Source organism: Lytechinus variegatus, chromosome 1 (assembly GCF_018143015.1).
Source record: "Lytechinus variegatus isolate NC3 chromosome 1, Lvar_3.0, whole genome shotgun sequence".
Classification (NCBI taxonomy): domain Eukaryota; kingdom Metazoa; phylum Echinodermata; class Echinoidea; order Temnopleuroida; family Toxopneustidae; genus Lytechinus; species Lytechinus variegatus.
Genome location: NC_054740.1, coordinates 76,538,969 through 76,551,396, shown reverse-complemented (window position 1 = coordinate 76,551,396; position 12,428 = coordinate 76,538,969). Strand labels below are relative to the sequence as shown.

The 12,428-nt window shown below is 37.2% G+C and overlaps 1 protein-coding gene across 1 annotated transcript in view; it reads left to right on the top strand.

The window, feature by feature from the left end:
- The window catches only part of LOC121423493, a 161,372-nt gene extending 149,659 nt beyond the window's left edge, over positions 1–11,713 (top strand). Inside the window, 5 exon segments of the mRNA XM_041618845.1 lie at positions 2,105–2,288; positions 6,763–7,040; positions 7,862–8,004; positions 8,394–8,556; positions 10,319–11,713. Of these exon segments, the coding sequence (XP_041474779.1) occupies positions 2,105–2,288; positions 6,763–7,040; positions 7,862–8,004; positions 8,394–8,556; positions 10,319–10,323 (773 nt within the window). The 3' untranslated portion in view covers positions 10,324–11,713.
- The last annotated feature ends 715 nt before the right edge of the window (positions 11,714–12,428 follow it).

Below are 12,428 nucleotides of genomic sequence, written 5' to 3'. Positions count from 1 at the left end.
TTCACCTCCCTTCCATCATTCAACTTTCTTCCCGGTCCTATCTTTCTTCTTATTTTTCGCCTCACCTTCCGCCGCTTCGCCCCTTGATCTACCTATGATGACCCCTCCCACGGCAGGAATTTTGTGTAAAAATGGAGTATAAGTCTCGTTAATAGAGTGTTTAAAAACAAATTTGGGGGATAAAGCATAGTTAAAGTTCATTGTGAAGGATTAATCATAACTCATGAAAACTATTCTTTATACTGAGTACGCAAACAATGAAAATATTCTCAGTATATTCCAAGTAAATTTGGAATAAAGGGAAAGTGAATTGGATTAACAAAGGTATGATTTTACTGGGTATGGAACATTCTCGTCTAACCGTCTATGCACTAAATTCAGAGGCGATTTTCTTTTTTCATCATTTTTATTAGTTATGAAATTGACAATGGCCATCGATGTCATCAATGTCATCACTCTTTGGCTGGTATATAGGGCTAGATGAGAGTTGGAGAATAGTTGGGCCGGTATGCCTTTTCTTTTCCTAACCAAGTTCTTAACAAAAACTATCTGTTTATATATATTTCGAAATTCGAGGATATAATTTCGATTTGAAATTATGTATTTTTTCCATAATAAAAGAGCACAAATAGTAGGGGGACATTTGATATTATGTACCCCTTTCCAAAATGGTAGGGGGACGCGTCCCCCCTGTCCCCCTGGGATTTCCGCCCATGGTGATGGGGGAGCTTTTGCATTTTCTAGAATAAAATTGAAAGATTTCGTGCACACTTTGGGTGAATTTTGCCCTCTCGATCGGTGGCCCCCGGATGCATACGGTCATGTTTGTCATCTTAAAGTCTTTAAAAGGCCTATATTACATTGGTTTAAAACAATAGAGTTTGCAATAAGGCTCGTAATTTGCTGGAACTGCGACCCTGATCATGAAGAAACACCAGTCTGGGTCAGAAGGGAGGAAACAGGATCAAAAAGAACCCCAAGACTGTTTAATTCTCAAGAAATTTATTTTTGAATGCTCTTAGAAACGCAACTTTTACACTCTATTTTTACACCCTCAACCACACCCTCTCCCGCTCGATCGCTTCCGTATCTCACGCTTTCAAAAATATTGTGCCCCCTTCGGGATTTTGCCCCCCCCCCAAAAAAAAAAAAAACTGAAAGTGTTCTTGGCACGCCTTGGTGGAAACAAATCTGAAAGAAAACATGAAACCAAGAAAGGTATTTCAGAGGGAGGTTTACCGTATACACAGGCTATAGGCCTACAAAATAAGAACAATAATGGGAGATAAAGAAGATCACCTGCTAATAACGCATGTGAATTAGAAAACGTTCTGAATAGATATGCATAGAACATTGAAATGCTATCCAAACATTGTGATTCATAATGCTGGTCTTTGTATTTTAATGTTCTATGTATAGGCCTACACCTCAGCTTTGAGAAAAGGACATTCATAGGCCTTACTACAGATATGATTGGCAAATGCACGTTCTTTAGAGGTGTAGATCAAAAGGGGGTGGATGAAGAAAATAAGTCTAGAAAGAAAAGAATTAGACAGCCAGACAGAGAGAAAGAAGGAAAGAAAGGAAGGAAGAAAATAAGTCTAGAAAGAAAAGAATTAGACAGCCAGACAGAGAGAAAGAAGGAAAGAAAGGAAGGAAGAAAGAAAGAAAGAAAGAAAGGAAGGAAGAGAGAGAGAAAGAAAGAAAGAAAAAAGAAAGGAAGGAAGGGAGAGAGAGAAAGAAAGAAAGAAAGAAAGAAAGAAAGAAGGAAGGAAAGAAAGAAAGAAAGAAAAAACTTTCTATCAACGCGTGTATACATCCATGGCCATGCGCTCGCCGGAACTACACACATTGCAATCCATCGTGTGTGGCCCCCTGCTGTGACCGTAGATGCTGGGGTGAATTATCTTCGCGGACCGAGGTCAAGAAACAGGTGTTTCTATACTTAAATTTAATCTCTTGAGGGCAATAGGATTTGTATTACTGGGAGAAGATATTTGTTGATAAGGAAAAATGGGGTATACAGCCCTCAAACGAGAGATTTTCGTCATGTGTGCTCATTTGTATTTTGAATTGAAATTGGTAATCTTAATTTGTCTCGAAGATCTTACAGGAGAATCAATGTGCGGGACCCGTCCAGCTGTAGATGACTATCAGTCTAGAATAGTGGGAGGAGTCAATGCTGATCTAGGGGAATTCCCATGGATTGCTAATCTTCGAATGAATGGTTTCTTGTGTGGTGGTACCTTGATTAGTAACCAATGGGTCTTGACTGCAGCTCACTGCGCGTAAGTATTAAGGAAAGAATCATATTGACACAGACGAGCCATTTCGTAATCTAAAATCATCTTTGAACATGCCTATATCCTGGTGTGTTCTTTTCAAACTAAAAGAAATGTCCTTTCCAAATTAATCAATTCAAGAACATGAAGAAAGCGGATTTTGTCTCTGATAATTATATTGGATGGCTCAGAAAAGATTACCAGAAATATTCCAAGAGTTCGGGAAAATATTCCACGAAAAGCAGATGAGTGGAATATTGACCCTAACGAGTGGAATATTTCTGGTATTTCATGAAATAAAGCCATCCAATATAATAATCTTCAACTACCCAGATAGCAAAATATCTGGGCCCCATATGGGTCCGATGTGGGTTATCTGGGACCCATATGGCCCACATGAAAACCATATGGGCTAGAAAAGAAGAAGTGGGTAGGTCCACATGGGGCCCACATATATATGGGGCCCATCTGGGTTATATCTGGGCCCATATGTACCAGATGAATATCATCTGGGCTAGAGATGGGCATTTTCAAGTGGGACCAAGATGGGCAAACATATATGGGACCCATCTGGGATGTATCTGGGCCCATATGTACCAGATGAATATCATCTGGGCTGGAGATGGGCGTATCCAAGTGGGACCCAGATGGGCAAACATACATGGGACCCATCTGGGTTATATCTGGGCCCATATGTACCAGATGAATATCATCTGGGCTACAGATGGGCATTTAATTTCCAAGTGGTACCCAGGTTGGCTAAAATATGTGGGGCCCATCAGGGTTATATCTGGGCCTATATGTACCAGATGAATATCATCTGGGCTGGATATGGGCATTTCCAAGTGGGACCGAGATGGGCTAAAATATGTGGGACCCATCGTGGATCTATCTGGGCTCATATGTACCAGATGAACATCATCTGGGCTGGAGATGGGCATTTTCAAGTAGGACCCAGATGGGCAAAAATATATGGGACCCATCTGAGATGTATCTGGGCCCATTTGTTCCAGATGAATATTATCTGGGCTGATCGAAGATGGGCATTTCCAAGTGGGACCCAGATAGGCAAAAATATGTGGAACCCATCTGGGATTTATGGGCCCATATGTACTAGATGAATATCATCTGGGCTGGAGATGGGCATTTTCAAGTGGGACCCAGATAGGCAAAAATATATGGGACCCATCTGGGATGTATCTGGGCCCATATGTACCAGATGAATATCAGCTGGGCTGAAGATAGGCATATCACTGGATCGACCGATCTAGACTGCACCCATGAATATTCATTACAATGCAGATACAACGTCAATTGAAATGTTTTTGTTTATGTAGGGATTCCACCGTGAAAAGTTTCAGAAAAGTATGTCATTTATTACTATAAAATTAAAAATGGAAACATTTAATTTCAGGACAGAATTTTCAAGGTTAAATATTGAAAATTGTTATTAACCATTGCCGGTCAAGTATAGCAAACTCGCTGTATACATAGAAGTCAACAATAAGATTCAGTGGTTAGGTGTAGGATAGGATTAGAATTTAGGGTTAGAATGTAGGACTATAGGATATGATAAAGTGATATGGATTAGAGTATTGGGTTGTAAAGTCACCTTAATGACACAAATTAATGAAATTTTTTTAATTGATTAAAACATCATTAACCTACATGGGGCCCACATGGGACCCATATAAAAACACATTGTTTTCATATTGGGCCCAGATGGGCCATGTGGGGTTTACATGGGCTTTTTGTGGGCTTGCCCAGATTTTTCCCATATAAAACACTCATGGTCCACATGGGACCCATATAAAAACACAGTATTTTCATATGGGGCCCAGATGGGCCATGTGGGGTTTACATGGGTTTTATGTGGGCTTTCCCAGATCTAACCCATATGAAACCCAAATGGCCCACATGGGACCCAGATGGAATCACAGTCTTGAATTCATATGGGGGCCATGTGGGGTTAACATGGGTTTTATGTGGGCATGCCCACATTTAACCTGCGTGAAACCCACTTGGCCTATATGGGGCCCATATGGGGATAACGGTGCAAACGGTATATAGGACCCATATGGGTCATATGGGGCCCATATTGTTGCCCAGATGAATCCCATATGGGCCCCATATATTTTGCTGACTGGGTATCCACACCCCCCCAAAAAAAAGCAATTTGTTTTAATAAGCCGTATCACATTATGCCATTATCACTTCATAGGATCAATTTTGGTCATTGATGCAACTTGCATGCATGTAGATCATTATGACGTCATCGAGCATAGTTGTGCTCTATTACCGTGTTTACACATTGACTCGGCTCGGGGGTTGAACACAAGAGCCGTGCTCAACACGGCATTTTCTTGTTTTGTGAACGAGATCAGAGTGATCCGCGAGCCGTGTCGAACACGGCTTTATCGATCCTACAAAATCGAAGGTTTCAACCCGCGACCAGAGTCAGACTCAGCAATTTTTTCGTGTGTAAACAGAAAGCCGTGTCGAACTCTCTTGACCTAAATCACTGCGCGCTTTCACTTTTGGCATTGTTGTTGTTCACACGGACAAGATTCGATTCCAGCGGTGAATTTCCCGCGTTTAATTTGCGACGTCATAATTCTTCTTCCGTTCGAGATCCGCGAGCCATGTTGAACTCGCCTTTTTATATGTACGTATGAACACGATCTCTGATCCCTTCTTCGCAGTGTTCAACCCGGCTCGCGGATTCAACACGCGAGCCGAGTCAATGTGTAAACACGGTATCAATGACGTCATAATGAACTAAATGTTAAGTCGCGTAGAACTGATGATGCCATAATGGGAAGGGATACGCATGTTCAATCAAATTCTCCCTTTTGGGGGAGGGAATTGATGATAATAATTTTATTGGATGGCTTTATTTCATGGAGTAACAGAAATATTCAACTCGTTATCGCCAATATTTGCCCAAACTCTTGGAATATTTCTGGTATTCCATTATGAGCCATCCAATAAAGTGCGTATAAAAAATGTAGTCCTGTAAAATTACATATATTTGTAATATCCTGAAGCTTTTTCCACATAAACATTGGTACAGATCCATGTAAGCAAATGACGATATAACTGTCAAAAAATCGGTTTGATTTCAATTGGTCCAACGTCAATGGGTCCAATTGCCAACTTGTCTACTATCATTTGGTCTACCATCAGTTCGCCCAATATCCACATGGTCTAATTGCAATTTCGTCCACTTACCTTTTTGTCTAATACATGTAACCAGTTGGTCCAATAGCCATACAGTCCATATTCCAGACTAAGTGTCAATTTGGCAAAATGAATGAAAATAAAACGAATATTATAACAACTGGTTATGAGACCAAATGGCCATAGACGAACTGGTGATTAGATGAAGTGATGATTGGACCAAATGGTTGTTAGGCGAAATGCTGATAGACGGAATGGCATTAGACTAAATGTGGTGAGTGGACGAGTTAGCATTGCACAAATTGGCAATTTACCGAAAAATCTCTACGCTTCACGAAAAATGATTTGCGCAAAACTTGGAAATAGTTATATGAATAAAAATTCGACATTAATCATGAAGAAAACGTAGACTTTAGCTAGGAAATTTTAATTACCCTTTTGACTTGTTTCCTTGCCCAAGGCGCTTCATAGAGCACCATTTTGCCCCCCCCCCCTTCTTCCCACATACCGAAGCCATGTTGATGATATCTGCTTTATACAGAGCTGTGATTCACATGAAATTATTCTGCTTGACTTTCCTTTTGTTTATCATTTTAAGCTTTAAAAAGTGTGGAGAAACAAGTATTAAACGAAATATGAAATTTAAACCCACTTAAGATAAAAAAAACTTAGTGAACAATGCTGGAGATTTTTGTTTACATTCAGTTATGTCCTCAGATCCAGCTGGCACAAAAATGGTTAAAGTTGTGCTTACCTAGGGTTTGAATGCGAATTGGGCTGCAAATTAAAGTTGCCAAAGAATGTTTAAATGTATGTTTTTATTTCAATTGGCTAAAAATGCATTCCTGTACAAACCGATTTCTGTGAGCTTTACAAAAATGTAGAGCGCTCACTCAAGTGCAACATTTTGTCAAAATTGTTACTTTCATTTGATAGGTGAGACCCAACCCAAGAATATATCTTAAAAATTACCCCATGTCGTATACGTTTCGATTCCCAGATGTATTTTAAAGTGCAATTGTTTACTGATATGCCGCACTTTGTGTATGAATATCAATGTGTGTATTTTTAAACAAGTGCACACCTAATTACCAATAATGTGTAAAACATTTACATTTATTTGATTGCACAATAAGAGACCATAGGGTGCCGTGGCCGGGGATCGAACCCCGGACTTTCCATGTGTAGCCAGGCGCCTTTGACCACTCGGCCATGTACGGTAATTGTCAGATTAAACGAGAATGATTATTACGTTATTTTACATTTTCTTATATACCTTTTGACTTCCTCCTACTTGTAGAGATGGAATGGAAGCCAGTGATTTCGTCATCACCCTTGGTATTCGTCATATGTCAGATGATGATGAGCATAAGGTAGTGAGAGGGGCTGACACGGTCATCATGCATCCAAATTACGGCGCTATTAATGGAATAGCAAATGATATTGCACTTCTTCATCTATCCGAACCTGTAGAATTCACTGACTATGTGAGACCTGCTTGTTTAGCTACTCTACAAAACGAGACGATGGCATACAGACGGTGTTGGATCGCAGGATGGGGAACTACGTCATCCGGGGGTAAACTATACTACTATTCCATCTATACCCTTTACGTTTTGAATTTAAACTTAAAATAATGTCATATGTAGTGTCAGTAGTAGATGTAGGGGAAGGCGAGGTAAGTTGTGACACTTGTTGCATGTTAGAATTAATTTATAAGACAAATAATCTGGTAGAAATAAGTACATTTCCTTAAAGTTTAGTTCTTGGAAAATATTTTTCACCTATATATAACTTTCTACCCCCACACTGAAAGTCGTTGTCACCTTTGACAAATCATGGCTCATCTTGCCCCGTCTGTTGGGGTTTCCTGAGCCACCTACTGGGCTAAGTTGAGCCACAAAAACTATACAAAATCTATGGGGATGAACCAGCATGTAATTTCTTTTATTTAAAGTCTGTCACTTGCTAATCCTCTAAAAGTAAAAGAACTGTCATGTGTAGTTTTTCCTTTCTGCCTGCATACCAATGGCTTTTCAAGGTTTTTTTTATTATATATATAACCACATAAATTGCCATGGCCTTATTATATTTGAAGACGTGTGTCTTCACACTTTTTTCATACTTTTTGACTGAAATCTGTATTTTCCCATCTAAAAAAGTACTTTTGTTTCAAAACTGAGAACTTTGTGGTGGGGTTAGGGTTATGCATTGGGTCATCAATACATGACACCACCACAATTTTTGACTCATTCATTATTACCCAGGGGTGGTGGCTCATCTTACCCCTATGCTCAACTTACCCCGCCTTCCCCTACTTGTTAATATATCCAATTGCAAAACAAAAAGAAAATATAACCGAATCTATTATGCTATTTCTGAACTTCATTTTTCTACAGGTTCCATTCCAAATATTCTTCAGAAAGCATTGGTAAACCTTATCGAACATAGCACATGTAGCATGCTATACAGTGACTATGGTATTGTACCGCAAGCAGAAATATGTGCTGGATACGTCGATGGTGGAGTTGATTCATGCCAGGTAATGATTCCACATTTTTATTTAGGTGATACAGCTTGAGCAGGTGGACTCAAGTTCGTTTCACTATACAGTTAATTAACAGTCGGAAGCTAAAATTCTACATTTGAATCAAGGATAACCATCGCAGTACATTATGAAAATGGTCCCTGGAGAACATACAGTTGTCCACTATGTTTATGATACATTTTGCCATTGTAATAAACCGGCCACCAAATTAAAGGAAATAAAACTTCCCTTTCCTCTCTTAGATTTGAAACCATCATTTCCTGATGCAAACAAAATCGGTAACAGAGAATGAAGATCAGCTCACAAAAATGCATTAAATGCTAGCATGGAATTATTTCATTTATAGGCTTTATTTTTGTTTTGAAAATTAATTTGCATTATAGGGTGACAGTGGAGGACCATTAACTTGTGAGGGTTCTGATGGTCGCTGGCATCTTGTAGGCGCTACTAGTTGGGGTATAGGATGTGCTTCTCCCAATTACCCAGGAGTTTATGCCAGGATCTCGCAGTTCACAGATTGGATTAAGGATAACATGGGATACGAAGGTGAGGTTTCTGTTCTCAATGTTGGAGTTAGTTAAGGTACCCTTCCTGTGTTTTTTTTTTTCTTTTTTTAAATTTTTTTTTTGATTGGCAGAAATTCAGCAGAATTCAGTCACATATCCTCTTAAATTCATACCATAAGTCCTTAAAATGTTTATATATTATGTCAGTGTTACTAGTCATAAGTGACGAAAGCGGGGGGGGGGGTATATCCCCTCAAAATATCCTTAAGGAATAGAATAAAAAATGAAGAAAATGGGGTAAAATAGGGGAAAAAAAAGAAAGAACGATGAAAGAAAAAAAGAAGAAAAGAAAATAAAGAAGGAAAGGGGTTGGAAGAAACAACTGCAGTGTTGCAGTCTGAGGTTATGGGGCAGTGAAAAGGACACCAAAAACCGCAAAGGTCTTTGCGTTACATGCTCGCGATGCCTCTTCCGCACGCATATAACATGTATAAATATGATCACTAATTTGTAATAATTACAATGAAAATATTGATTTTTTCAAAAATAGAGAAAAGAATGGATCTTTTAACTGCAATTTTTTAAGTACAATTGTACCTCTTGGTATTTGTATTCATTGAACCCATTGGGATGTTTTGATTTAAAGAGACACTCTGTATCTATGCCAGTGTAATGAATAATAATACATAGGATTTATATATCATCTTTTCCAAAAAATAAACCCTTATTAGCATAAATTATGTAAACAAAACTTTAGAATGAGTAGTTATCAGATATTTTTGTAAAAACATGTACTGTACCTTTAGCTACTTCATGAAAATGTCAAATTTAACAAAAAGGTATTGTAAAAGCAGTAGAACATAGATAGTTAAAAAAGGATGCAGTAATCATGTTTTATGATCAAACATGCATAAATTATGCACATTTTCAACGTAGAATCATTTTTCACATGAATCTGAATAATTTGAATTAAATAGGCTTACAAATAAACATGACATGAATACAATAAAAGGTAGAAATATGTCTTAGGTTTCAGGAATGAAATTTTCGCAAAGAATTGTTCCGATCTATGCAAAATAATCTGTAATTATCATTATTTACGCATATTTATATAATATTGACTGGCCTTGAGGGGAACAGCAAATATATTGCCAGCAAGGAATCATATTGACCAGTCTTTAGAAGAGGGCAATACAGGTCTTTTAATGGCAATATATTTTATTTTCTCCAAAAGAAGTGCCAGTTAATATTTTTATTATCATCAAAATCAGATATCTAGAGCAAAAAAAGTGAGAATGATGATATTCTTTTATGAATAGGGTTCTCTTGTGTTAGGTTAGTATCAAGATCTAGGCTCTACACCTCACCAGTATGACAAGCGCCCCGATCCAGCGTTGTCTTTATTATGACGTATATTGTTGTTGCGCGGATCATTATGCGTAGTTTAATGGTTTTTGACGAAGTGATTGTGTATGTACTGGCTGAATGCTGGAAAATTGTGAAATGATAATAAGGCCGTGCAACTTATGCAGAATTCTCAAATGTAATGCATGATTTAGTTTGCAAAACTCCTCTCATGATCATTGTCATATTGAAACTTTATGATTTCATTTTCATTACCATAGTGATATTCAGTTATATATGTGACATGTTTAGAACATTCATTATCTTATACACACGATTCCATTTATTTAAAAAGCATTAAACATTACAGATAGCTTTATTAAAATATTATTTTTGGCTCGCATTAGAATATTCTATGCAACCTTTACCATGTTTACCTTTTTTTTTTTCCTACTCAGAATAATCTCCAATGTTTAGATGGCTTTGAGGAAGGACTCTGAAGCTTACCAGAACGTCAGAACAAAAGGACAAATCTAATATATATCATTAAGTGATCTTGAATTGGTTCCCTGTTGAAACACATGTGGAAATAAACATATCGTGTGTGTGTGTGACTAATTTTTCTCTCGTAAATTGAAAAAAAAATCATAGATTTCATGCTGACCTATTTTTTTTTCCTGCTGAAAAAAACATCTTGAATCGAATGTGAACAGGACAAGTCGAATGATAACAATATGGTTATTAAATTTTATACTTGCATCGATTTTTATATTTATGATGATATTTTACATTTTGAAGTCATATTCGTATACAATTTCATCTAATCCATAATCGGTGTAACTGTTGCTTCCTGGAAAGATTTCCCGGTATATGTCGCCCAGTTGATTGTTAGTTGCAGATACTTCAAAAGTTTTAGAGGTGTGCATTTCTGTATGATATATGTAGCTGTATACCCTTAAAAGTTTTGAAGCTATTGCTTCTTAAGTCCTACTTCTTAAGTTGATATTGCTATGAATGTTTATGATGTGTGTAAAAGATAAGAGATATTATATGTGGTGTTAAACTTAAATTTTTATTTAGTTTGCCTATTTTGTGTAAATAATCTACTTCATTAATCATGTATGACATTTCTGGACGAAAGCTATACAGAATATCGGTTAAACATTGAAAATAGTACAACTAACAAGGGTACAGTTTTCTCTTAAAATGAAATATGAAGGAAACTTTTTTTTCAACAATGCCTCACTATTTCCGTCCACTCAGGTGTTAATACACTAATTCTGGTGAGGGAGTGTTGGAGATTTCACTTTCTGGTTGGTTAAATTGTCAGACATGCATAATTATGGTAATACCTTTATCGGAACTTCAAACATGTATAAAGCACTCCATGATGTGAAGCATGTTCATGTGCTCTTTAAGTCGATAGAGTGCTGGATATATAGCTCCAATAATTCATCTTGATCATTAACCCCATCCTATTACTTTCTTCAAATTGTACACCTTTGACTTTTTTTTCGTTGTTGTTCACCAGATTAGGCTATGAAGTGTGATTTATTCTTGACCTATTGCCGTTTTTGCATCAATGTAAAGTGTGGCCAAGGTTTACCTAATATATTTTAGGAGTGAATATGAAATTATATTTAAAACAAAAAAGTGAAGTACTCCATCGTTTGCTTCTTTAATGATCTACTTTAATGGCTGTAAATAACAATTATTTTATACATTTTACTGTCTGTTTGTTATGACAATCATTCTACAGGTTGAATTATCTGTATTTCATAATAAACCATTGTAAACCTTATCTTAATAAAAATGTGTGTTTTTAATCCTGAACAAATATTTGTCATGGAGAGATCATTCTGAATACAACGCTGTATTTCAAAAGAGAAACCGGTTATAGAAACTAATGCCCCTCTCCATCTTTATCTCTCTACCTCCCATTCCTTTCTCACTTTACCCCCCGCCCCTCTCTCTCTTTCTGTGTGTGTGTGTGTGTGTATATATATATATATATACAGTGCGTATCAAAAAAAGTTTACACTTTGAAAAAGCCCTGGGAATTAAAAAATATACAACATATGGGTACTTTTTTCACATATTATCTTGGGTTTGGGTCTCATCTATCCAATGAAAGTAAAAGTTTTGACAGAATGTTACACTTGAGTGAGCACTGTCCATTTTTGTAAAGCTGGCAGAAATCTGTTTGCGCAGAAATGCTCGTTTTCACGCTGTGTCAAGGGGAAAGGGCGGAATCAAACTTACCCTGCGAAACATTTCTCATAAATTTCCCTCGGACTTTTGGTCAATTGAAATAAAAGGGATACATTCAAGCATTTTGTAACAAATTAGCCACCCAAATTGAAATTTCAACAATTAGTAAGGACAACCTTTGCCCCTTTTGTGCCAGCTGGATCTGAGGACATAACTGAATCTGAATAAAAGTTTATCTCAAACTTTTCACCTTTTTTCATTAAATTTTTATCATTTAAAGTGGGTTTACATGTCATTTTTCATTTAATACTTGTTTCTCCACACTTTTCCCAAGCTTGACAATGATTAACAAAATGA